The sequence below is a fragment of the Myotis nattereri genome, assembly GCF_964212035.1.
Source record: "Myotis nattereri genome assembly, chromosome: 7".
NCBI classification, from domain to species: domain Eukaryota; kingdom Metazoa; phylum Chordata; class Mammalia; order Chiroptera; family Vespertilionidae; genus Myotis; species Myotis nattereri.
In genome coordinates this window covers 36,212,617-36,238,889 of record NC_138082.1, presented here as the reverse complement: position 1 = coordinate 36,238,889, position 26,273 = coordinate 36,212,617, and the positions used below count along the sequence as shown (strand labels likewise).

At 60.3% G+C, this 26,273-nt stretch overlaps 2 protein-coding genes across 2 annotated transcripts in view; both read left to right on the top strand.

The window, feature by feature from the left end:
• The window catches only part of KIF1A (kinesin family member 1A), a 71,506-nt gene extending 53,003 nt beyond the window's left edge, over positions 1-18,503 (top strand). The window contains exons 37-48 of the mRNA XM_081095578.1: positions 1,383-1,488; positions 8,225-8,339; positions 9,145-9,278; positions 10,079-10,140; positions 10,521-10,666; positions 11,133-11,333; positions 11,814-11,891; positions 12,310-12,434; positions 13,342-13,494; positions 13,913-14,105; positions 14,846-14,964; positions 15,307-18,503. Coding sequence (XP_080951704.1) covers positions 1,383-1,488; positions 8,225-8,339; positions 9,145-9,278; positions 10,079-10,140; positions 10,521-10,666; positions 11,133-11,333; positions 11,814-11,891; positions 12,310-12,434; positions 13,342-13,494; positions 13,913-14,105; positions 14,846-14,964; positions 15,307-15,349 — 1,475 coding nt within the window. The 3' untranslated portion in view covers positions 15,350-18,503. The remainder of the gene's footprint in view (positions 1-1,382; positions 1,489-8,224; positions 8,340-9,144; positions 9,279-10,078; positions 10,141-10,520; positions 10,667-11,132; positions 11,334-11,813; positions 11,892-12,309; positions 12,435-13,341; positions 13,495-13,912; positions 14,106-14,845; positions 14,965-15,306) is intronic.
• A 3,420-nt stretch (positions 18,504-21,923) lies between these two features.
• On the top strand, positions 21,924-25,193 carry LOC308522636 (putative aquaporin-12B; the record flags this gene model as incomplete). Its single annotated transcript, XM_081096109.1, has 3 exons — positions 21,924-22,530; positions 24,551-24,667; positions 24,988-25,193. 3 exons carry the CDS (start codon positions 21,924-21,926, stop codon positions 25,191-25,193), a joined length of 930 nt encoding a protein of 309 aa, XP_080952235.1.
• Positions 25,194-26,273: the final 1,080 nt, after the last annotated feature.

The following is a 26,273-nucleotide window of genomic DNA, read 5'->3' as shown; positions in this document are numbered from 1 at the left end:
CAACCATAGTACAACAAAGACTTATATTTTTGAGATTTATTTTATATATTTAAATGCCATTTAAAAAAGAAAAATTAACCAAAAAAATGAGTTCGCGTGTTACCTCTGACACGCGTGTCATAGGTTTGCCATCACTGGACTAGGCCATGGTGATGATTCCAAATATCTATTTAATCACTGTGTTAGCTTGCACCACCTACTGGGTGGCTTAAAACAACAGAAATTTCTCCTCTTCACAGTTCTAGAGGCATAAACCCTAGATAGGGGGGTTGGCAGGTGGCCATACTCCCTCCCCTCCTGGCCTCTTGTAGGATCTGTAGACGCCTCGTTCCAATCCTTCGTCTTCTCGTGGACTCTTCTTACAGGGACAGTCAGATTACATTCGGGCCCAGTGTTACCACATCTCAATTACAGCTGCCAAACAGGGTCTTTTGCTTCCAGGAAGGTCACGTTCTGCAGTGCCAGGGGTTAGCACTGCAGCATATATTCTGGGGGGACACAATTCAGTTCATCCAGGACCTTAGCCGGGTTTCTTCCGTGACATCATGCTGTGAACTCTTTGCTAGCGATGTTTCCTCTGCCAACCCGTGAAGAATGTGTCTTCCCAGTTTTCATTCAAGGACAAACTGTCCGTTCCCGTGTGTCAGCGTGAGGCCCCAGCCCTCGCCTGCCCTGAGCTGATGGCTCCTCTCAAAAGCCCGCCCAGGTGTGTCTGTGGCCGTGCCCCTGGGGCTCAGAGGGCTCTGAGGGCAAGGCAGCTGGGATGTGTCCATCCTTGAAGAAGCGGAAGGGTCAGTTTCACCGTCACTGCTGGAGCAAGAAGTGATCAGTGAGGTCCTCAGGCAGGATTCCGGACTCAGCGGCTCTGGCAGCTTCCACAGACAGAGCCGCCCCTCGAGTGCGCGCAGGCGGCAGCTTGGGGGGCTCTGTTGGAAAAGCCCCCTGCAGGAGCATTTGATGGCACGGATTGTGTTTCTACTCTCTCTCTCTCTCTTTTTTAAGTATAATGACAAGAGGGAACATTTTGTCCTCATCTTGCTAAGGTTTCCTTTCCAACAGGTAGGAAGCCTGAGCATTTTGGCCTGAGCGATTGGACTCTGTTAGGAGAGAGCAGGGGGAGGAAGAAGCACAGAACTTAGACTGCGGGAGGAAAGATGGTAGAACCGTGCACTGACCTATAGCAGCGGGCCGGCTGCAGACCCTGCATGGGTTTCCCTGTCCACCATGGGGTTACCCTTCGACAGATGCCCTGTTGGCCACACCGGGAGCCAGTTCCCTGTAGGCCTCAGTGCAGAAGCTCCAGCCCAGGCAGAGGTGTGAGCAGTTACCTAGTGCCCCCACCTGCCCGCCTGGAAGTGACGGACCTGTCACCTTTTCCGTAGGTCGCATCCGAAACACCCCAGAAACAGATGAGTCCCTGATTGACCCCAACATCTTATCTCTCAACATTCTCTCATCTGGGTACATCCACCCGGCCCAGGATGATCGGTGAGTCCCCTTGGGCGGCAGGCTCTGCTCCTGAGTCCCTGGAGATGAGTCCGTCTGGCTCGGGCCCCAGGGGTTGGGGTGTCAGCCTGCGGTACCCTTGGCTGGCCTGGACGTGTTGGGTCCACCCACATGGGCTGGGGTGTCTGGCCCCGAAGCTTTTAGGCCTCCTGCCTGAGGGAATAGGAGCAGGGAGGGAGGCTTGTGGCCTCAAAGTCCCGTGGTGATGTGTGAGCATCTTTGTTCATCCGATCGCCTGGCAGGGACTGTGGGGCGGTTGTGGGAATGAGCTGGGTCCTGTCTGGAGAGTTGGGTGGGTGGGTGGGTGGGTGGGGACCATGGGTGGTGGGAGGACAAGCATCCCATATTTCCCCGACCTTGCTGCTGAGCAGCTGTGTGACCTCTGGCAGGGGAACACCGACCAGGGGTCCTGGAGGCGGTTCAGGGGCGCACTGGGTTGGCGGCCCAGCATCCTGGGTGAAGGTGTGCCCACCGGTCACTCCTTGTCACTGGGCCATTCCTGTCAAGGCTCCCAGGTGATGGTCAAGATCTCACAGCTTAGGCTGTCCCGGCACTTGGCACAGTGGACTGGGTGTGGGACACCTTGGGGACAAACCAGCCGGGGTGGGAGGGATGTGACGGGAGACGCTGGAGCCAGCTGGGGCTGCGGGTTCACGACTGACATTGCGGAGAGCGTCCTGGAGTCACTGGCGGGCACGGCTGGGTCTGAGGGGCTGCTGTCCAGGGCGGTGGGGAGGTGAGCAGGTGCTCCAGTCCCACACCGGCTGCTCCCAAGCCCTCCTCCTGCCTGACTCTCTGAGCTCGACCTGTGGGTGTCTCCATGGGCCCTTGAGGCTGTGAAAGTTGCATGTGCTCGCAGAGGGAGGTGGTGCCACATTGTGGAAGCGTCCATGTCTATACAGACAGAGGGTCCTGGGGAGTTGCGTGCCACTCTGACTCTCGGGCTCAGACACCCTGAGAGGGGGGGGCTGTGAGGGACTGTCCCTCAGATGAGCAACTTGGGGATTGGGGAACAGGGACCCCAGCAGGGGAGATGAGGCTCTAGTTCCAGCCCTGCCCTGGAACCTTTTAGAAGAAACTCACCTTGCACTCATATCCAGAGGAGGGAGGGCCTGGGGGCTGTTCTCATGTGAAGGTGACACCATGACAGGCAGGCTAGGGCTGCACCTGGGACGGTGAGGCGGACAGGGGGTGGGGTGGGCCTGTCACTGTGCAAATGCACCCCGGGACCTGGTGGTGAAGGCTGGGCGCCCACCCACACGGGGGCCGCCTGCACGAATGTGGGCTGCTGTGTCTGGGCCATGGGAACCGGGACCCCCACGGGAGGGCATGTGCCCCTGGAAGAGGTCTGTGTGTCATGCTGAGTGATGCCTTGGACCTCAGCCTTCCCCCGACCTCTGGCAATTCCTAGATGCTTGGGGCAGGAAGGGAGTGGGGGGCAAAGGAAAGGGGTGGAGGGCGTGCCTCCCAGGCCTCCCAGCCCGCACTGAGGGCTGTGTTGATGGGTCTTCTTGCTGCTGGGGGCACCTTGGGGAGCCTCAGCCCTGGGCTAAGTCCCAGGATAGCCTAGGAGGCTGCTGGACCTCAAGCCAGCAGGGCTTTGGCTAAAAGGTCCTTCCTGTCCCTGGAGGCCCAGACTCATTGCTGATGGGCTCTGGTCCTGCATCTGGAAGCTGTTGGAGTGAGGCAGCCCCAGGGCAGCTCTGGGGTCCATCAGCCCTGTGCCTGAGGTCAGGGCCCTGGTTCCAGGACAGGAAGGCAGTGTAGACCATCGCTGCTCTGGTCCCATGCTTGGCTTTGGCCCGCCTGGCCCCCCTCCCGCACTGTCCTGGAAAAGCCTTGGGGACCCTCCTCAGCGGTGGCCCCAGGCAGGCACCATGCTAAGGCTTGGCCGGCCAGGCCAGCGGGCCCCTCCCTAGGGCCTTCTCCCGGGACGCTGGCTGACATCCTCGGAGCCCTGGTGGATCCGGCTGCTCTCCCCCCTCAGATGCTGAGGCTCGGCGACCCCAACCCAGCTCAGGCTTCGGGTCTCGGGCTGCCCACGAGCTTTGCCACAGCCCCGGCCTCGCTGCTTGAGGCCCCACGCTTTGCAGCCTCCCTGGCTCAGAGTGGGCCTGCCGGCTTGGTGGCTTCTCTCTGTGCAGCTCCCCCTCCCTGCCGCTGCCCGCTGCCCCTGCCCGCTGCCCCACCCCCACGGCCCCAACGCCTCACTAACCTGTGACTGTTTGTGTTTTGCAGGCAGTTTCTTGATTCGGACATGCCTAGGTATCATTTGTGCCCTCGGTTCTCTTTCAGCATCTCCCTGCTCCCCCTCCACCCCCCAGCCCTGAGTTTTAATTTCCACTTCCTGGATTCCTTCTACACTTGCTCACCTCTCCCTTCTGTTTCTTCATCTTTTATTTCCTTAGAATATCTTTTTGATTTTTTAAACTTGCTTCTTCACCTCCCCTGGCTGAGTCCCTTCTGCCCCTCTCTCGGTTTTGGCTGCTTTGGTAGTTGGCTGCCCTCCCGTAGACACTGGCTGGCTCCCGCTCCTCCCACCCCAAGCCTTGCCTACCCTGTGCCCACCCGACCTCACCCTGCCAGAGGGCAGCGGGCGCTCTGCATGCAGGCTGGCTGGCCAGGCTCCCCAAAGGGTGACAGAGAAAAGAGGGAGGGAGTGAAGCCACCCGCCAGATCTCCACCTCTGCCCCTTCCACCCCTGAGTGTGAGCCCCTCACCTGGCTGTGGCCACCACACACCCTTTAGGAAGTAAGTGGACAGTACAGCTGTGAAGGGCCCAGCAAGTCTCTGGACTCGCTTGGGTGGTCTCAGGTCCTGAGCTGGGGACCTCCCATCCCTGCCAAACTCAGTCGAGGCCCCTGAGGCTGGACAGCCTCAGTCTGTTCTGAACGAAGCGTCAAGGCTGTCACGTTCTGGGTCCCGGTGGGTTTGGCCAGAGTTCCATGAGGTGGTCCTGGGGGTCCCCTGTGGGTAGCCGGAAGGCTTCCAGCTTGAATGTTTGGGCCTGTAAGCTACATGGGGGTTGAGGGTGGCACGGCCTGACCACCTGAGTCTGTGTCCCTGTTGGGTCCTGGCTGTGATGGTCTGGACAGATGGGCACTGTGAGTTGTTCCTGCGGGTGTGTCCCTGAGGGCGTGCACACACACCTGTTCAATGACAGAGGCTGTGACAGGCCCTTCCCTGGGAACACCAGCTGGGTGAGGCAGCGACCTGTAGTGGTGGTGGCTGCACCAAGGAGGGGGCACAGACCTTCTGGGCCTGGAGCAGGGGCCTGCCTGTCCCAGGCAGCCGGGAGGGTTTGCTGGAGGAGGTGGCCTGCTAGCTGGTCCTGGAGGTGGGCCAGGCCGGCCGAGGCGGCTGCACCCTGTCCTCAGAAGGCGCTGGTGGGAGCCCGTCAGCCCCGGCTCATCCCTGGAAGGGACCCAACTTAGGGGCTGGTTTCTTGATGAGTGGAAACTTCCTGCCCATCAGTATGATTGCACAGGGGTGTGGATATTTCGTTTAAGTGTGCATTTCCACAACCAGCTCAGTGCTAAGGCTGGTCCTAGACACCACCTCCCTCAAACATGGTAGCTCCAGGAAGGTTCTAGGTCAAGCATGTCAAACTCAAAGGCTAACACGGGCCAAATAAACAAGGTTAAGTTTATGTGGGCTGCAAAAAACCAAATGCTTCAGTTTTCATAGAAACCTAGGTTTATTTTGATAGAGACATGCTGAATACAAAGGGCCGAATTAAATGAGTCATCGTTAACATAATAGAACATTTTAATAAAAATTAATATTTTTCTTGAACATTAACTTACCAGACACTGAATAACTACACAAATTAATAAGTGTAACGCTAATAAAACTATTTTTCTCGTTCTCCGAAAGTGAAATATTTCCTGTTGCACACACCAAACAAGTCAGTACAAGACTAATGATGTGGCAATCGGCTGCTAAAATATTCACTGCTAGTATTAGTGAGAGAAATGGTGCGCCTGCACGTAAGGGAAATGAATGCAACACGATTATTGTAATCAGTCATTAGCGAATGTTGTAGTTCATTATTAATAATTATGTATAACAGGAAATTGTAAAAATTAAGTGACGAAATTTTTATTAAAACGTTTCTTACATACTTTATATTGTCTGGACCGCAAAAATATTCATTGTGGGCTGCATCGGCCCGTGGGCCGCGAGTTTGACATGCGTGCTCTAGGTAAAGTATAAACAGTGCCTTGTGCCTCATGAGTGGGGAGAGGGTCCCCATGGGTCTGAGGTGGGCCTGGGAGTCTGCATTTCTAACACATTCCCACAGCGTGCTGGTGCCGCAGGCCCGGGACCCCACATCTGGGCCACACGGTTCTCCTGACAGCAATGTCTGAGGGATTAGCTGAATGGGTCCAGGGGCAGAGTGAGGGGTGCTGTGTGGAATGGGGCTCCCTCCTGGGTGACCTGGTGTCCAGAGAGGTCCTGAGAGGACCCTGTGCTGCTCGTGAATGAGGGCCCTGGCATGGCCTCCTCAGCCTCCCAGCTGCATTCTCGTGGCCCCTCTGGGTCTGTGTTCCTGCCGTGTGACTGAAGGGCAGCTGTCCTTGGTTCCCATGCTGTGTCCTGCAATCCTGGGGCATCCCTTGTGACTGTCACTCTGCCACCTGCCCCACCCTGCACACACCTGCGCCATTGATGACTCTCACTTGGGGCCTGGGGGAGACCCCCTCTGCAGAGGCCTCAGGAACTGGGGCTCAGGATGGGTGTCCACAACCCCCCCTGCCTGGGCTCCAGGGTCTGGTATCCATGGTACATGGAGACGCTGAGGGTGGGTCTGCAGGAGATGGCATGGGGGCTGGGGCAGCATCATGGTTGTGCCAGATTGAACCCTGGTCCGGTTGGCCTTCTTGGCACTTGGGTGATGGGGCAGTAGAAGGCCCAGGAGGGCCTCTCCCACCACCCGCCCTGCCTGTGAGACCCAGCAGTCAGGTTTTGGAGACATTGTAGGTCACCAGTGTCCGATCAGGACAAAGCCACAATCTAACCTGATGAAGGGCCTCTCACCAGGAGCGTCTCCAAGGGGCCTCGTGTCCAGTGGGCTTGCTTCCCACAACCCCAGGGCCAGGTTCCGGAGGGGTGGTGGGGGCCTCTAGTAATAATCTCAGTGATGCGAACGTGTGCCACCCAGGCCTCAGGCAGTGCACTTGCTGAGTAACAGCTCATGTCACCCACCAGGCAGCTCTGAGGCAGGGAGACGGGTCTGCCGATAGGCCGAGGCCAGGTGGCTATGCCATGGCATTGGAGCTGGACAGTCTGGGGACTGCAGGCGTGGCCCTACAGAGCCTGGGTGTTTGGGGCCCCCCATGATGGACGGCGTCCCTAGGTCTTGGCCGCAGCTCCAGGGACGCCCACCTGGTCCTGCAGGGGACAGGCTCTCCCTGCAGACACTGCGGGTGGCGCTTGGAGTGGTGTGTGGCCCGTGCCCGTTAGCTTGTGCTGGGCGGGCGACAGCGCTTGTTCTGACATATGAATCTCTTCTGTGTGTGTACGTGTGTCCTGCCTGCCTCGCCGTTAGCGTTTCATTCGGAAGTGACACTAGGTACACTCTCTTCCGCACTCGCTTGGTGCTTCCTCCGCTGCTTTTCAATTTCCTTTCTCCTCCGATGTCTCCCCGCGCTCTCTGCCCCTCTGTCGCCCGCTGTCCTCACATCCCTTCCCCTGGATCTTTGTCCTCAATGACCTATGTGACACGGCCCGGCCCCCTCCCACTGCTTAGCCCCGCGCCCCTGGGCGGTGCCACAGAGAGAAGGGCAGCGGAGGCGCTGCCCATGCCCCTCGCGGCCTGGCTCCCCAGGCACCCTCCACACTCCTGGGCCTGTGCCACTGCCCGGCTGTTGTGTTGACGTGTTCCTCAGCTGTGTCTCTGTGAAGATGCTTGGATGGAAACCGGGCGAGGCAGGGGGCTGTGCAGCGCTGCCAGGGCCCACGGGCGGCCACAGTGGGCACTGAGGCACATTCCCCACCTCCAATATGCGGGCACGACTATAGGAGCTCTGCCGTCCACAGCTTGAGCTGCCCCCACCCGGGAAGGGGTTTGCCGGCCCCTGGCTCAGGCTCTGCTCATTATCTTTCCGGGTTGGAGATGGAGGCAGAGGAGAGGCCTCAGCCTGCTCTGCCTGAGTGGAGAGTCTGGCCGCAGTGGGCAGTGGCGCTGTCTGCACCTGGCCGCCCGGTTTCCACTCCCAGCATCCTCCCCACGGGCCCTTCCTCTCCCAAGGGCGAGTCAGTCATGGAGGAGGTGGGCCCTGGAGGGTTTTGCAAACTGGGGCAGGTTCCTTAGGGTCCAAGGAGAGACCATGGCACCTCCTTACTCAGACCCAGGCTCCCGCCCTGTCCCCACCCTTGTAGTCGCTCCCCTCTTTCCTTGTCCCCACCCTCCCTGCTCTCAGCTTGAAGCTGTGGGCTACCGCATGCCACCCTTCGTCCACAGTGGAGGTGACAGCTGGGCACACCCTGCTGGTGGCATCTGGAGTCCTTCCCCTCCCGCCCCCCCAGTCCTGAGTAAGGAGGGGACTGTCTTTCCTGGACACTGCCCCCAGTCCTCCGGACCTGTGACCCCAGCGACACTCCCTGCGGGTCGCCACATGTCTCTGTCTGTCTGTCTGTCTGTCTGTCTGCATGTCCCCACCCCAGCCCGGTGTGGCCTGCACGTCGTTCTTACCTTCTCTCTGCTCCCCGCCAGGACCTTTTACCAGTTCGAGGCTGCGTGGGACAGCTCCATGCACAACTCCCTCCTGCTGAACCGCGTCACCCCGTACAGAGAGAAGATCTACATGACCGTCTCTGCTTACATTGAGGCAAGGCTCCTGTGCCCAGGCACGCCACCGAAATCACCTGTCCCCTGAGCCAGCGGTGCCTGCCCAGGGCAAGGAGGGCGAGCGCGCACTGGACAAGCCCACACGACCCTGCTGCCTCCCCAGGTCCTCGCGACACCCATGCACCTCGAGCCGCAGTGCTGTCAGCCCACCCGCGTCTCTGCTGTGTGGGCGCTCGGTGTGGCCAGGTGGCCTCTATGCTCCAGGCAGCTCATAAACAGCAGCCGCCTCCCCATCCCCAGGGCCTGACGCACAGGAGCAGGCTGGGAGCCTGGGCGAATCTAGTGGGCACAGTAGCCAGGAATCTGGAAGTTTGGGGTCAGCGTGGAGGGTGAGGGCATTGCCCCCCTCAGAGCCTACTCCTCCATCTGTAATGGCTCTGCCCAGACAAGTGCCCAGTGCCCATCGGCCTTGTCAGAGCTATAGTTGAGCTTCAGGAACACAAAGAGGAGCTGCATATGACACCACACCCGCCACCGTGATGTGGTCTGTGGCGGGTCAGACGCACCGCGTGGGTACATTCTCACAGACGTGTTGTGCAGCGTGTCTTGGATCGATGGTGACCCTCGGGGCCTCTGTATGGAAGCTGGCCCTCGGCAGCGCTGGGAGGCAGGGCCCGCTGCCTCTGCCGGGAGGCGCTCCAGCGAGGAGCAGGGACTCTCCCCCCTGCTGTGGGGCCACGCGGGGCCCAGTGAGGCCTGGGCTGTGGTCAGTGCCGTGGCTCTTGCCCCCGGGAGGTTAGAGGGCGTGTCCCTCTGCCTGAGCCCCTGATTCCCTGTCCCCGCAGATGGAGAATTGTGCACAGCCGGCCGTCATCACCAAGGACTTCTGCATGGTCTTCTACTCCCGAGACGCCAAGCTGCCCGCCTCGCGCTCCATCCGAAACCTGTTCGGCAGCGGGAGCCTGCGGTCCTCGGAGAGGTGAGCTGCTGGAGTGGGCCGGGCACCCTGGCCACCCAAAGACCGGACTGCTTAGGATGCTCGGGCACAGGCTGATGAGAGCTCAGCTTGCCCGCTTCTGGCTGGCCCCCTGCTCTCGGCCTTTCTCCTCACCCCGATGTTGGGGTTGTTGGAAGCCAGGGGGCACGTGTGGGACACCAATGGCATGTTGGGGAGCCACACTGCACCCCACCACCAGGTGACCTTCTTTCCCGGGGGCCACAGGGTCTGGGCCATCAGGGCCCCTCGCCTGCACATGGGGGAGGCTGGATAAATGCGGGGGGTGGGGGGCGTGGGCAGGCTGGGAGGGGACTCGGGATGGAGGCTGGCAGCACCTGAGAGTCAGACTCTAGAACCAGATGTGCCTCTCCCACTCCCACCGCTCCTTGCACTCTGGGGGGACAGTGTCAAGGCAGTGAGGTTCCCCACATGCTCTGTCCCGTAGACCCCCCCATGTCCAGGTCTCTCTGGGCACAGTGGGAGGAGAGAGTGTGGGGGTCAGGACTCAGTGGCCTTGGGCTGGCCACGACCAGCCATCTGAGAGGTCCACAAGAGGGTTGGTGGGTGCCCCTGGCAGAATCGGCAGTCCCAGGGAAAAGGGGGTCTGAGATGGGGACTGTCCGAGTAGGGCTGCAGTGTGGGGGCCTGGCACCTAGCTCCCCCTTTGAGGCCACCTGCATGGGCAGGGCAGGGCAGGTGCCCAATGTGCCTTTGATGGTGGTGAGAGTTGGTCCCGGGCATCCCGTGCTTAGTGACAGCATGTCCCCCTCTGCCCCCAACAGCAACCGTGTAACTGGTGTTTATGACCTCAGCCTGTGCCACGTGGCCGATGCGGGCAGCCCAGGTAGGTGTCTGTCCTGCTCTCTGTGGCAGGCTGGGCGGGGTGGCACTTAGTTGCAAGTCACCTGGGGTCCTCTGGGTCATTCCAGGTGACGTCAGCGAAGCTGCCAATTGGGGGGTTCCTTCCCTGTGAGAAGCACGGGCCTCTCCAAGGTTGTCCTGAGGGGCTGGAGGACAGGGAGGGGCGAGGCAGCAATGGGAAGGTCGGCAGAAGGGAGGGCATCTCGCGCTCTAACCCCCGTGGGACGGATGCTGTGTGACTTTCCTTGGGCGAGCCCAGGGTGGCTCTGAGGGTGGACCAAGGGTTAGGGGAGGGGGAGCTGCCCCAGGGCCCTGTCCCTGCACCCCTGGTAGGGACGTGGTCAGACAGGTGACCCTTTTCAGGGATGCAGCGGCGGCGCCGTCGGGTGCTGGACACGTCTGTGGCCTACGTGCGGGGTGAGGAGAACCTGGCGGGCTGGAGGCCCCGCAGTGACAGCCTTATCCTGGACCACCAGTGGGAGCTGGAGAAGCTGAGCCTGCTGCAGGAGGTGCGTCTGTGCCAGACCCCGGGGGTCCCAGGCCACCCCAGGACAGAGCGAGGGCACTCACACTGCTCTCACGGACGTAATTGCGGAGGGCTGTCAGCTTGCAGACGGAGACCAGGAATCGGGGTGGGCAAGGCCCTCTGTCGCTAAGTCAGGGGCCCAGTGACCAGCAGCTGTGGACAGCAGGCAGCAGAGGCCCGCACCCACCCCCTGGGCCCTGCCGGATGCTCGTGTCGGAGTTCGAGTGTCCATCCGCTCCGGGCTGGCACAGGGTGGGCGGGAGGCCAGGATGGAGGAGGGCAGCGTGTTGGCCGCAGGGCACGGGAGGAGCTGATTCCCTGTCAGCAGCGTGGCCTCAGGTCACTTTGCTCTCCCAGGATCTGACCTGGGCCCTGGTGCTCAGCGGGCTGCCCGCCCTGCCCTCGCCCTTGAGTGCAGCAGGTGAGGCCACGCGTGCTCTCGTGTGCAGGTCGAGAAGACCCGGCACTACCTGCTGCTGCGGGAGAAGCTGGAGACCACCCAGCGGCCCGTCCCCGAGACGCTGTCCCCGGCCTCCAGCGAGGACTCGGAGTCCCACAGCTTGTCCAGCGCCTCCTCTCCACTCTCGGCTGATGGCCGAGCGTCACCCCCGGAAACTCCCAACGAGAGGCAGCGGGAGCTGGCCGTCAAGGTAGGCAGCTGTGCAGTTGGCCTGTGGGCAGCACGGCCATGACGCAGCCCCTGCAGAGCTCCAGTGATGTGGCCTTGTCGGTGCTGGGTCCTGTCAGGGCCTGGAGCTGGGAGGATGAGGGGTCTATAGAGTCCCCTTGCCCACAGCCCCCACCGCACCCACTCTGGAATTTGGGAGCCCTTTACAGCCTCCTCCCTGAGCAGTGGCATGTCCTCTCTTAAATACCGAAACCGATGGGGAGCTGACCACCCGAATCCCAGCCCGTTTTGCGGCTGGGGCCACCAAGCTGGCCTTCGCCCAGTCCCAGTCCTGCCTGGGGAGGCTTCCCCAGCTTGCCCCATCTTCTTAGAGGCCCGCAGGTGCTCCCACCTTGACCTGCAGTGCCAGGCACCTGGGCCAGTCTCTGTGTTGCTGGGGGCGGAGCCCTCGTCCGAGCCTGGTCCCAGGAGACTCCTGACTGGGTGTTTGCTGTCCCTGCAGTGTTTGCGCCTCCTCATGCACACGTTCAACAGAGAGTACACACACAGCCACGTCTGCATCAGCGCTAGCGAGAGCAAGGTGGGCACCGAGTCAGGCCCGGAGCCCCCACCTGGCTCATGGCTTCCACGCCAGTGTCCCATGGCACTCCAGCCGTCCTGGGTCCTCTCTCCCTGCCCCGCAGCCTGCCGTGCTGGCCTCTCCCTCTGCCTGGGGGGGTCAATCCCCATGGTCCTCAGGGTGCATGTCCTAACGTCTGGCTCAGCCGCACCTTCCCCAGCCCACCCAGTGTGGTCCTCGATGCTCTTTGAAGCCCTACAGCCATGAGTCCCTGGTGGGGCTGGGAGGGGGTGGGAGGTACCTGCAGTGAGGGTGGGGGTGCCCTAAATGGGAGTTCAAATGCCAGCAAAGGTGCAGGAATCAGCCACTGCATCGGTGTCCCCACCACGAGACTGTCCCCTCCCTGTGTCCCCTGAAAAAGCCTCTCTCTCCTCCACAGCTCTCTGAGATGTCCATCACACTACTCCAGGACACGTCCCTGTCCCCTCTGGGGGTGGCCACGCTCACTCCCTCCTCTACCTGCCCCTCTCTGGTCGAAGGGCGGTATGGAGCAGCCGACCTGAGGTGAGTGAGCCTTCAGGCTCCTGCGCAGCTTCCCGCTCTGCAAGACTAGCGACGACGATAGCCGTGACTCAGGCACAGAGTGCAGAGAAGGGGGCATGGGTGGCCAAGTCACTCGGGGTAGCCAGACATCCAGGGCAGCCCTCGTGGCGTGGGGTCTGCAGGCACTGCCCCCAAAGTCTGCCCAGTGCCCACCCCGCAGCGTCCTGTGAGCGTGATGTCCTAACCTTCTTTCTGAGGCCATGTTCTGCTGACGCATACATTTAAAACCAGCCCTGAATAAAAGCAGGAACAGGTCAAAATAGCACAAAACAAGAGACCCTTTTCATGGGGTGGCGCTCATAAAATGCTCAGTGAGAAAAACCTGAGCCCTCTCCTGCAGACAGGGACACATGGCACTGGAGCCGAGCTGGGAAGAGACCCTCCCCACACACTGCTGACACCGCTTATGTCTGATCATCCAATTTCAAATCCCTGGCGTTTCCTAAATTTCTTCTTAAAAACAAAAAAAATGGTATTGAATCCTCTGGCTGTTGTCCTGGGACAGGCCTCCTGGGCCACCAGGCGCAGTCATAGGGCCTGGCGTGGGCCATGGGCCAGACGGTCCCTAAGAGACTTGTGTCTCTTTCAACTCGATTTGGGGGATGACGAGTGGCTACAGCCACCTTTATGGGGTGAAGGGGGAGGGGCAGAGAGCACCACGGGAGAGAGGTGTGGAGCCCCTCACAGCTGACCCCTCCCCACGGTGTCCAGCACAATCCTGGAATCAGGTGGGTGGGCCAGACTGTGGGTGTGGTCATCAGACAGCAGAGGTGCCACAGCGGCTCTGAGAGCATGAGGCCCCATCAGGAGCCTGGGGAGGGTGGTTCTGGGCCCAGTGAAGGGCGGCAGCGTCCCTCCTCTCCCCCAGGAGCCTGCAGCCCAGCTCCCGGCCGGCCAGCCCGGAGCCCGAGAATGTGCCAGAGGCTGATTCCAAGAAGATCCCCTCCCCTGCTCGGGCCACGGAATTGGACAAGGAGCCTCAGCGCCCGCTGGTTCCCGACATCCAGGAGGTCCGGGTCAGGTGCGCAGGTCACCGGCCAGCCTTGCCCCCTGACCTAGGGCTGGGGAGCAGGGCCCTGGTGGTGATGTGTCTGCGAATGACCAGTGTGGCCACCATGCACATGTCCTGAGCTCACCACTGTCGGTGGGTGCGGTCATGGGTCACGGCGTGACAGGCCAGGGCAGCTGCAGCCTTCCTACGCTTTTTCATCTTCCAGCTGGGGACTGAGGCTCAGAGACGGGTGGGTGGTTCTGGTCTCTGGCCTGCCAGGTTGGGGTCTTGCCAGGTCCCCAGGTGCCTCTGTCCTGGCTGCTCCTCTCGGAGGCCCGCTGGCGGCACGGCTGGGGACCTGGCTCATGGTGGACAGTGAACCTCCGAGCTGGGGCCTCCCACTGGCTTCCAGGAGGGTGTGGACGAGCAGACGTTCCTGTTCCCACAGCCCCATCGTCTCCAAGAAGGGCTACCTGCACTTCCTGGAGCCGCACACGGCCGGCTGGGCCAAGCGCTACGTGGTGGTGCGGCGGCCCTACGCCTACATGTACAACAACGACAAGGACACTGTAGAGAGGTTTGTGCTCAACCTCTCCACCGCCCAGGTGGAGTACAGCGAGGACCAGCAGGCCATGCTCAAGGTGCGGACATGGAAATGGGATGGGCAGGCCCTGGGCTGGCAGGACACAGTGCGTCCCAGGCAGGGAAGGAGAGGGCAGGAGCCGGGCAGCCTTTCCTGTCCCAGGTCTCTACCACCCATGGGGCTCATTGTCCGGGTGGCAACCAGTGGTGATGATGGGACAAGCATTAACCTCCCATCCCAGGGCCAACAACCCCGTCCCCTCCTGAGAATGCCCATGGTGGGGTGGGCCGAGTCACACAGGCCAGCAGTGCTGTGGGCCCAGGAGTCCAGCCCCCTGCCCCCCAGCCTTGCCCTGCTCCTCTGAGCAAGCGCAGCTATGGATGTGGGTGCTGGGAGCCCCGACTCCTTCCCTCGGCCACTACAGTGGCACTAGGTGATTTTTGATTCCCTGGGTTGGGGGTGGGAACTCAAACCACGATGCCAAGGGCTCAAGCTTGAGAAGAAGGGACGCCAGGATTACGGGGCCCAGTGGACGTATCTGGACCACAGCTGTGCCAGGGTCCCGGGGGAAGGAGCCTTGGCCGGTGAGGTGGGGACACAGAGCAGTGGCAAGGGGCCCTGGGGCATGAGAATAGAGGGGTTTCCTGCAGAACCTTCCGGGCCAGGCCGTGTGCACTGCTGAGCTCAATAGCCCTGTCAGCGCCCCCATCCTGTGGGTCTCCCCTCCTGCTCCCTCCTCCCTGGCTGAGTGCTGACCCCAGGGAGGGGCGGTGCCTCTCACAGTGCGGTGCTTTGCAGACGCCCCACACGTTCGCCGTGTGCACGGAGCACCGCGGCATCCTGCTGCAGGCCAGTAGCGACAAGGACATGCACGACTGGCTGTACGCGTTCAACCCTCTCCTGGCCGGGACCATACGGTAGGGCCACCTCAGGCTGGATGGGTGTTTCCCCCTCCGCTGGGACGAGGGAGGGTGCAGGCCTGGGGGCATCTGCAGGGGCGTCGGTGTTCATGTTTGTCCTTGCTGCTCAAGGAGTGGATAAACTCCCCAAATTTTCAAGCTTCACCTGCCACCAAGGCGTACTTTTCTGTAGGGAAGAAACCTCTGTGTAGGGAATAGCCAGGCCCCCCTCCCTCCGTGACTTCACAGGGGTCACGATGACATGTCTCTCGGGTGCCAAGGGAACCAGCGGGGTCTGGGGTCAGTGAGCTGCAGGCTCCGTCCTCCCTGAGCTCTGCTTCTCTTCCAACCCTCCTGCAGGTCCAAGCTTTCCAGAAGGAGGTCTGCCCAGATGCGGGTCTGAGTGGAAGACACCCCCCCTCCAGACAGCCAGCAGGCCCGGCCTGCCCCCTCTCACCATCCGTCTGTCTTTGCCACCCAGTCCTTCCCACCAGACAAGCCAACAAGTCCCCTCCTCCCAGGGACGCTGTGCTGGGCCAGCGAGCCCGACTCTGGCCGGGGACCTGCACCACATGACTGTCATGCTCCCAGTGGAGGCCGTGTTGTCATCATTCCTTCTCTGAGACTGTGCCCCGGGGGGGTGGGAAGAGCTGGGAGACGCTGGAGAGACCAGAGGGCACCAGTCAGGGGCATCGGTGACGTTCTCATATTTTTTTAAGCATAGACAGACTTATAATTAATATACAGTAGTTAGCGACATGGAAGCAGTCCACTCAGAAGTTAACTATAAGACTGTATTCTATTTATAAGTATTTATTTCTAACGACCTTTAGGATTCAGATGGACCTGTTCCCGCTTGTTCCCACACCAATCTCCCAAGCCTCTTAGGGACAGATAGGGTGGGCAGCTGCCTCGGAAGACCACAGTGAGGTTGGTGCCACTGGGCCACCTGACTGAGGCCTCTCCCCAGCTGCCCATGGGGCAGACCCTCGTCCTGGGGTGTGTGCCTGAGTCAGGGGGACATGATGCCTGAAGTCCCAGCAGCACAGAAGGTGGCGTGTGTCCCTTCTAGCAGGAGGTGCAGCCACATCCAACATGCACAGCAGCCGCCTGAGCTGTGACTCCCAGCAGTGCCAATGCAGCTCCGGGAGGGTGTGGGAGGTGAGGCAGTGGTAGGGCTGCAGGGGCTATGCTGGCAGGGCCGGGGAGGAGGGACAGGACCCACACTCGTGTCGTGTGTCCAGGCAGGTAGGGCGAGGCTGGCTGGGGTTAGAGGTGGTCCAGAGTGATGGTCCAGGCAGCGAGGGGCTTGAGGTACAGCCTCTCCAGTTGCTGTGAGAAATGGGGTGAGCTCAAGGTTGCTCCTGGGAAGGAAGTTTGAGATGTCCCCTCTTTGCCCCGAGAGAAGAGAGTTCCATGAGTGCCATGGGCTCCTCCTCCCCCTTCTGCATCAGATGTGCCACCATTCTCTTGTTCTGGCCTCTCTGCAGACCCTGTGCCCAAGGGTTGGCCAGGGCAGGACAGGAGTCAGACCAGGCCAAGAGTCTGGCCGAGGGTCCTGTCTAGGCCCTAAACCCAGCAGAGAAACCACAAGGGGTCTCCTGGGACCTGTTCCCACACCCGAGGCACATTGGGCCTCTTTTTAGCTCAAGAAAAAAAAACACTGCAAAACTGTCCCCAGCAGAGCGGCTTCACTTGGCCCCAGTTCATGCCCAGCCTTGCTGGTCCACAGCTTTCTCTGGCAACTCCCTCCATCCTTGCCAGCCCCTGCTGGGCACCGCTCACTGACACCAGCTTCCACTTGGCTTGGAGGACTCCAGCTCACCCTGGAGACAGTGGTTCTGAGACCCACACTGTCCTGCGTGGTGCTGACATGACACATGGACATTCTCACGGTTCCAGCCACTGAGGCCAGAGGTGCCCCAGCTCCTTCCTCTGGGGATGTGAGGTGTGGGCTTCGTCCGAGGGACAAGGTTCCAGTGAGGTTTTCCTTTGGGGAAGTTGTTCAGGCCCCTCAAGCTTGGCCGCAGATGAGGGATGCAGGAGGGCGGACCCTGTGGCAGCTGTGTGTGCCCGCCAGCCTGCACCAGCCCAGCAGGAGGCTGACAGCCCTTCTGTGCCTGGACAGTGCTCCTGAGGGGAAGCCGCCAGCGAGCGTCAGGGCCCAGGACCGCGTCTGGGCGCACATTGTCCAGAAGCAGGGACAGTTCTCACCTCCACAGGTGTTCCCGGAGGTGATGGGCTGAGACACACAGGAGAGGAGCTAGTCTGGGACAAACACCGGCTTCTATGATAGCCCGTGGCAGGGAGAAGCAAGGAGGGGCAAGTGCTGAGAGAGCCAGCGCCCAGCCACAGCCCACTCAGGTCAGCCAGCCTGAGGGCGTGGCCCCAAGAGGGTCTGAGGGCTTTGCACAAGGGCACAGGTGTCTGAGGCCAGCCAACCTGCAGAGCACCTGTGTCCTCGGCAGGGCTGAGGGAAGGGGCCCCCGAGAGGGTTTTCGGAATCTCCCCAAATTCAGGAGCCTCCCCTGCCATGGAGGCTTCCAGGGACCGTTTCATCCTGGCCTGGGCCGTCTCAGCAGTGATGAGGAGCCAGGCGTGGACCTGGCCTCCCTTCCGGGCCTGCTGTAGCGGGAGGTCCTAGGTCCGAGTCCAGACACCCAGAGTGGCCGGAGAGGAAACCCACGCGGAGTCAGGAGGCCTGGTCTCTGTGCCCGCCCTGCCCGAACCTCCATGTGTCATGTTAGCTGAGACAAGTCCTTTATCAAACCGGGACTTCGTTTCCACATCTGTGACAAGCGAGGCTCATCTGGGGGCCCCCAAGGGTTTGCACCCTTTGGGGTGCAGAGAGCAAAGTCAGGCCTGGTGTGGCTTCTGTTCCCGCTGAGTAGGGAGGAGAGAGAGATCCAGAAGCCAACTCTGGTGGTTTTGGTTTGAATGCTTGATGCTGCTCAGGCTGCGGCCTCGTTTTGTTTGAAAGACCATTCTCGTCCGGATCCGCTCTCTGTCCCCCCAGTGGAGTGTGCGTTCCTTCCAGAGGCTCTAGGGAGAGGTCCCAGGGGGGATGCTGGGCTCGGCCGGCCGGCCATGAGCTCCAATAACCTGGCTGGTGTCCAGGGTGTGTGAGATGCTCAGTAGTTGCAAGGACTCCCTGTTCTGAATAACCACTCGTGAGGTGGCAATGTTTCATGTCGGCCACACACGCATGCACATGCACACACACACCCAGGCGGCTGTGTGAGGCGGTCCCACCTCAGGCGGGTGTGGCGAAGTGCTCGGGGAGGTGTGAGCAGGTTGCCAAGCTGGTCCTCCAGACAGCAGGCTGTGGCTTCTTCCTGGGCCTGTACTTCCTGTAGCTGCCTGTCCCCGGGGCTCCCTGTGGCTTGTACATACGTGGTTGTGTGGCACACCCACCCCTGCACCATAACTGCCATCCTGCCGTAATGACTCCAGTTCCCCAACGTCCTGACCCCGAGTGTTAGCTCTAGGCTCCCGTACTGTGTGTGCACCTACGCTCTGTCCAGTTATGAAATAAACGTGGTTCCTCACGCAGCTCCGAGCGCGGGCCTCTGCTGTGTTATTTGCACATCGGGTCACCAGTGGGAGATCTTAGACTTTTCACAAAGGTTGAGAAGTTAGGTCAAAATAGACCTTAGACATAAATGTAAAACACAAAACAGGAACACTTCTAGACAGACTTATCGAAATGCATCACTAAGAAAATGGCCAGGAACTGGGAGAAGATATTTGTTAAACAAGGTTAGGACAAAGGATTTGTATGCAGAATATATAAGAATACTTAAAGCAGCATTATAACTCACCTAGAGGCCCAGTGCACGGATTCGTGCACCAGTGGGGTTTCTCAGCATGGCCTGCAGGGATCGGGATGAAACTGACTCTCCAACATCCCCCGAGGGGTCCCGGATTGCAAGAGGGCACAGGCCAAGCAGAGAGACCCCACCCGTGCCCAATCGGGGTCAGGGAGGGATCACGGGAGGGCTTCAGGGTGTGTCTGGCCCGTCTTGCCCAGACCCGATTGGCCAGACCCCAGCATCAAGCTAACCTACCAGTCAGAGCATCTACCCTCTGGTGGTCAGTGTGCATCATAGCTACTGGTTGAATGGTCGAACAGTAGTTTAAGCCTATATATATATATATATATCACACACACATACAAACACACACACTAATAATAGCCTAGGTCCGTGGTCGGCAAACTGCGGCTCACGAGCCACCTGTGGCGGCTCTTGGGCCCCTTGAGTGTGGCTCTTCCTAAGCCTTTGGGGTACCCTAATTAAGTTAATAACAATGTACCTACCTATATAGTTTAAGTTTAAAAAATTTGGCTCTCAAAAGAAGTTTCAATCGTACTGTTGATATTTGGCTCTGTTGACTAATGAGTTTGCCGATCACTGGCCTAGGTGGTTGTCACACCGCGATGCCCTCACGCCGTCACAAGGAGGCTGGGTGTGCAGCAGTCACGTGAGGGTGGGTGGGGCTGCGTGCATGATGAGGCGCACGCGGGTGGGCGAGGACTTGATGCTGTGTGTGTGTCGCAGAGGCAGGGCCTGGCAGCTGCTCCATACAACAAGGCCTGGGGGGCCCGCGGCTCCGCACCATGGAGGCGAGACCCCCGGCTCCAGCCTACCTCTTTGGGGCAATCCATTGAGGAGCCCCGGGGTTCCGGGTCTCACGTGATTTCGCACGTTGGGTCACTAGTAGATAATAAAAAGATATACACTTAATAAAAAATGAGCAAAACGTATTTGAATGACCGATAAGCTCACAGCAATATGCTTAGCATCCTCTGTCATCAGGAAAATACGGTCGAAACCATAAGTAAAGGGACGTGAACTCTGGGTAGGGTAGACAATGTGTGTGATCCTTCACACCAACTTTCTTCACAGCCCACACGTCTCACACGCTGCTCTTGTGTCACATACCACGGCTGCCGAGGCAGTGCTGTGGCAGCTTTGTTTGCACCGGGCAAAAAATCAAAAGAAAAAAATACCTAAATGTTCACATCGGAGAAATGGACACACCAGCTGTGGTCCTTCCTTACGTGGAATTCTATTCAGCAATAAGAAGGGCAGTGCCCCTCACGGACAGACCCGGGCTCCGGTGACGGTTCCTTGTCCACGAGAAACTCGGGCCTGCGGGAACAGGAGCCAGGAGAGTGGGTGGGAGGCACGAGGAAGTAAGGCGAGGCCCAGGGACGGTGGAAATGTCCCCTTCCTGGCTGACGGTGTGGTTACCGGGTTCATGTGTTTGTCAGAGGGTGGAGGTTTCTGCTGAAGGTTGATGAGCTTCCTTTTAAGTTTTATCTAAAAATCAAAAAGTACCTAAAAATAAAAAAATGAGTCGACATTGATCGCCCACGTGAGTCCCTGAGCCCCCGTGTGGAGGTCGGTGTGCTCACAGTGGACTGTTGGACGGTGCCTTCTGTGTGCTGCGTGGACACGTGGAGGCGGAGGGCCAGATCCCACCTGGTGGGAGCAGGAGTTACAGGCACAGACAGAAGGCTAGTGGGTGCTGACGATGGAGGCCCCAGCATGGACACACCCTCCACATGGTCCCCGAGGGAACCCTGGCTTGCCTGTGTCCAGTCTCTAGGTCTCTGTGGCTTCAGAATGTCCCCCCGCTCTTATGAGAGGCCTGGGCCTCGAATGAGGAAAGGACAGGGGCAGCTCGCACCCCCCAGGCTGGAGTCTGCCCGGGTCTGTCTGCCATCCGGGGTGCGGTCTGGTGGGCAAGGGGGATGGTGGGTGGGTTTCCTACAGGGCTGCCCAGCGTGGAATTCTTGTTGGGGTTAACCTCACCCTCTCCGTAAAAGTCCTGGCCCTCAAAATTGGGGACAACCAGGAAAAAAGCCAGCTCCTTGTCCTCCATGCTGTGGGTTCCCCTTCCCGGGTCTCAGGCTCCCTTCTGTGCAAGCAGAGTCTGGCAGGCACAAGCATTGGATTAGAAAAATAAAAACGAGGAATGGAAGGGAGGGGAAGTGGGCAGGACAGGGAAGCCCTCTGTTCCCCAGGAAACATTCCGGTGGGATGAACACAAGGGGGCGCTGCGTGCACCCTGCCCGTGGAAGGCGCTGCCACAGCTCCGGGGAGCCAGCCCCAGAGCCTGCTGGGGTGCGGCCAGGTGACGTCATGCTCAGCTGGACTCCCAGAAAGGGAATCCAAACCAATCTTGATGGCAGTGTCCCTGACTCTCAGGTCCCTCTGGACTGGAGAGACGTGGCCCAGCAATGTGTCCTCAGGAAGGGGTCCGTTTGGCACATAGTAGGGGTGGGGAGGTGTTCCCAGGGAACCCCTACGTGCCAAGGGCCCGGGGTCTGAACGAAGGCCCTGAACTCCCCAGCCGGCCATTCTGCTTTCTTAGAAAAGCACTTTATGTGTCTACGCTGCCCTGCAGAACACACCGCGTATAGTGAGGGGGGCCTTTCTGCTGGTTCAGCTTCTTTGGGCGCCCAGAGCAGCTCTCGTGGAGCCCCCAGGGCTTCCTGTGGGGGACACCTGGCCCCACAGATGCCTGCCTCCATGCAGGGAACTGGTGGCCTGTGACCCAGAGTGCAGGCAGAGCCAGGGACCCGCCCACGTGGGGGCTCAGCCCAGGCACAGGGAGCTGCCAGCGTGGAGCTGGGAGCCTGGGTGTGGCATGGCGCTCGATGGAGGCTTTGAAGAGCTGTGGCCAGACTGCAGCCCTGGGCTGGCTGAGTGGGGTGCGTGTCCCGGTGTGTCTCACGCCCTGGGGAAGACGCCTGGGTGAGGGCCGGTCTGCTGTGGGCGTTCCTGGCTCTGCTCCTGGGTCTGCAGCAGGTGGGATGGAGGTGAGGGTGCAGGTGTGGCGTTCCCAGGAGTGCCAGCCCAGATGGACGCTTCCACGGCTCCCCCGCCCTTGGGTCCTGGGGTGGGTCAGCCCCGATACGTCAGCTCAGGTTCCCTGCTCAGTCTGGCTCCATAGAGCCCCTGGAGCCGATGGCTGGTCTGAACGTGTCTCTCTCGTTCTTCTTGGCCACCATTGCCCTGTGCCAGGCGGCCAGGAGGGTGTCCAAGGCCCTGCTCCCCAAAGGTGCCTATGTCAGCTTTGCCCTGGAGGCGGCGGGTGCGGCCCAGCTGGGGGCCTGCTGCCTGGAGATGCGGATGCTGGCAGAGCTGGGCCCCTGGGCGGGCGGCTTCGGGCCCGACCTGCTGCTGACCCTGCTGTTCCTGCTCTTCTTGGCACACGGGGCCACCTTCGAAGGGGCCTCGGCCAACCCCACCGTGTCCCTGCAGGAGCTCCTCCTGGCCGAGGCCTCTCTGCCCGGCACGCTGCTCAAGCTGGCGGCCCAGGAGCTGGGCATGCGGGCGGCCTGCGCCCTGACCCGGCTCTACTGGGCCTGGGAGCTCAGTGACCTGCATGTCCTGCAGAACCTCATGGCCGAACACTGCAGCTCGGCCCTGCGCACGACCGTCCCCCACGGCGCGCTGGTGGAGGGCGCCTGCGCCTTCGTCTTCCATCTGACCCTCCTCCGCCTCAGGAATAGCCTTCCCGTCTACAGAGTGCCAGCCGTGGCCCTGCTGGTCACCATCATCGCCTACACAGGTGAGACCTGGGCGTCTTCCCCTGCGTCTCCTCAGAACCTCTGGCAGGGCCGCCAGCAGCTGTGGGCAGGAAAGGGGCTGCCAGCTGAGGGCTCTGCGAGCCACAGACACTGGGGAGCCCATTTCCTGGGAAGCAGGTGGTGGTATGACCAGTGGGGCTGGACACAGGTGGCAGGTGGGACCCCAGGCCCCTGTCAGGGCCTTCCTCCTGGCCAGGCCTCTCCACACTCTGAGCTCCTTCCAGAAGCTGAACCAGCAGAAAGGCCCCCCTCACTGTATGCGGTGAGTGTTCTGCATGGCAGCGTAGACACGAAAATGCTTTTCTAAGAAAGCAAAGTGGCCAGCTGGGGAGTTCAGGGGCTGCGTTCAGGGGCAGATGGGCAGCCGGCGGTTTCTCCAGTGGGCAAGCCCTGCATCTTCTGTCCCTTGGGACTCTGTCCTGCGTCTTCTGTCACCCCTTCCCAGGGGGCCGGGTCCTGTTGTTTCTTCCTCACCCAGGTCTCCACCTCCCCTCTCGGCACCAAGAGCTACTGGGGTGGCAGCAGACACTCCGCCTCCCTTTGGGGTCACTCCTCCCACCCAGGCAAACCTCCTGACCAAATTCTCATGGGTCCTTCATCCCCTGTGGGAGCCGCCCTGAGCCTCCCCCTGCCCCGCTCTGCGTTTGGCCCTTAGATGGAGGTCCCCTATCCTGAGGTCCCCCACTTGGGCCTGCCCCCAGTGAGACAGGGGCCTTTCCCCCTTCGTGGAAAAGCAGAGAGCCACTGACCACAGACCTTACTTTCCAGCTGTCCTGAGTTGGGGACAGCGCTGGGCCAGGACACGGAGGAGCCAGGCTGGGGCCCTGCAGTCTGTGGGATTTGCCCCGAGGAGGGTCCTCTGGGCTGCACGCGCCCTCTGCCCCTGGGCACCGGGGCCGGGGTCGGGTAGGACAGGAACGCCTCTCAGGAAGTGGCTGCAGTGCCCCTGTGCTGGGCGTGGACTCGTCAAACTCTCTGGGAAGGGCACCTGTGACCGTGGCAGCTGTTGGCTCCAGGCGGGGGAAGACGCAGCAGAAGACGCAGCAGGAAGGGGCTGAGGCCGAGCTCCCCAAGGTCTCCATTTGTGGGGTTCCCAGGGAGGACAGACCCAGCCCTGAGGGCCCACTTTCTGTGTCACTGACTGTGGTACCTGGGCCACCAATGGCTAGAAAGCTGCCACTGAGGCCCATGCACAGGTGGGGAGATCGAGGCAGGGCTGAGCAGAGAGCTTGTCAGGGGCAGAGCTCTGCGGCCAGATGGCCCAGACACTCACCTGAGGTGACACCCAGAAGCTCCGGCATCTACACAGGACCCACCCAGGGTGCCTCCCACAGAGTCAGCACCACTGCCCACACCTGGCCTCCACCTGCCGGGTTAAGGCTCCCTGTCCACAGGGCCAGGCCTGCCCCGGGAGGCCCCTGCTCACGGCGGGTCTGCCTGGCCTGGGGTTCAGAGACGCTGGCCTGGCTCTGGCTGCTCGTCCAAATCTCCCCAAAATCCTGGTGTTGCTTTGTTCCACGATGTCTTTATCTCTTTGTCTGTCTCTTGGTCTCTGTCTGTCTGTCTGTCTTTATCTGCCTCCCTATCTTTCTGTCTCTGTCCCCGTATTGCTCCATCTCTGCCTCTGTCTGTCTCTCTCACTTTCTCTCTCTCAGTCTCTCTCTTTCTGTCTCTCTAAGACAACCTCCCTCAAGGTGGGATGTGTTGGAGAAAGGGGCTGGGAGAGATGAGTCCATCCCAGGGGTGAGAGGTCAGGTTGGGCATTGGATGTCCCTGGAGAGACTCCCCCGGCTGCTCCCTGACCATGAAAGCTTTGGCCTTGGTTGAGTGTCCTTCCTGCCGTAACCCCATCAGTGCAGGGGCCGAGGATGGACTGGGCTCCCTGCCTGGGTGCCAAGAGCCCACCTCGGCCAGGGCACAGTAGGACTCAGGGTGGGGATTTCGGAGGGTGGCTCTGGTCCAGGTAGGGCCGCACGAGGCCTGTCCATGCTTCCTCCACAGCTGGACCCCTCACATCTGCCTTCTTCAACCCCGCCCTGGCCGCCTCCGTTACCTTCCACTGCTCAGGGCACACCTTGCTGGAGTACGCCCAGGTGTACTGGCTGGGCCCTCTGACAGGTAAGGGCCGGCGGCGGGCACTGGGGTCCCCAGGAGCTCCCAGGGGCAGAGGCAAGGCTAGCCCTGGGCGTGGCTCATGGTTGGGGAACAGGCCACACAAAGCATCCTGGTAGGCAAGCCTGCAGAGCCCATTCAGGGGCTGCTTCCTTTGGGGAGGGGAGGGAGCCGGGTCAGGTTCCCAGGCTGCTGTCACCCCCTCCCCCGAGCCCAGGTCTGCAGGCCCCCCGTCCCATCCTAGGGAAAGTCTGGCGTGTGAGTGCCCAGGTGTCTTGGGCTGCAAGAAGCCCAAGGGCCCTATGTCTGACACTCGTCTCCTGCAGGGATGGTGCTGGCGGTCCTGCTGTACCATGGCCACCTCCCCCGCCTTTTCCAGAGGAACCTGCTGTACAGTCAGAAGAACAAGTATCGAACCCCCAAAGGGAAGCCAGCCTCAGGGCCTGAGGGCACCCAGACACCCAAAGAGGGGTGCAGAGGCCAGGAGCCTGGGCAGAGGCGGGTGGGGCAGCAGCCGCTGGGCTCCCTGTGAGCCCCATGTGGAGGCCAGGTCCCTGGCTGAGGAGCACAAAACCCACCCCCACTTCCTCCCCAGACACCATTCGTCAATAAACTGTCCCCAGCCCTGCCTGTCTCCCTGGCCTGGCAGAGGCCTCTGAGGAGGTGGAGCTGGCCTGATTCCCCCCTTCCCCCGCCCCCATTGTTCCACAAGGTCTGTCCCGCCTCTTCTTGACAGCGTCAGAATCAAAGGTAAGACCGAGGAGGAAACCCACTTCTAGGAATATATCCCAAGAAACCAGAAACACCCATCAGAAAGGATATACGCACCCCTATGTTCATAGCAGCGCAATTCACCATAGCTAAGATCTGGAAACAGCCTAAGTGCCCATCAGTAGATGAATGGATTAGAAAACTGTGGTACATCTACACGATGGAATACTATGCTGCTGTAAAAAATAAGGAATTCTTACCATTTGCAACAGCATGGATGGAACTGGAGCGCATTATGCTAAGTGAAATAGGCCAGTCAATGAAGGAAAAATACCACATGATCTCACTCATTTATGGATAATAAAGACCATTATAAACTTACAAACAAAAATAGATACAGAGGCAGAGCAGCCTCGAACAGACTGTCAAACTACAGTGGGAAGGCCGGGGAGGGTTGCGGGGCAGAAGGGGGGGCGGGTAAGAGATCAACCAAAGGACTTGTATGCATGCATATAAGCATAACCAATGGACATAAGACACTGGGGGATAGGGGAGGCCAGGGGATTGTCAAGGGTGGGGAAAAAAGGAGTCATATGTAATACTCTTTATAATACTTTAAGCAACAAAACAATAAAAAATAAATAAAAAGACCAAGGAGGAAAGGCCACAGTCCAGGTAGGCAACCTGGGCCTGGGGAGACCCAAAGGCAGAGTCTCCCATTGAGGGCTCCCGGCTGCCCTGGACACGCCCCAGCACCAGCGGCCCAGGGGGGTTCTGAGTGGCTAGGACACCCTGAAATCTGCTGGGACATTATGAATGGTGGCCCCCAACCCCTTCATCCACCAGCACCCTGACCCTCAGGCAGCAGGTCCTCAAAGTCAGGTGAACCCTGCCAATCACA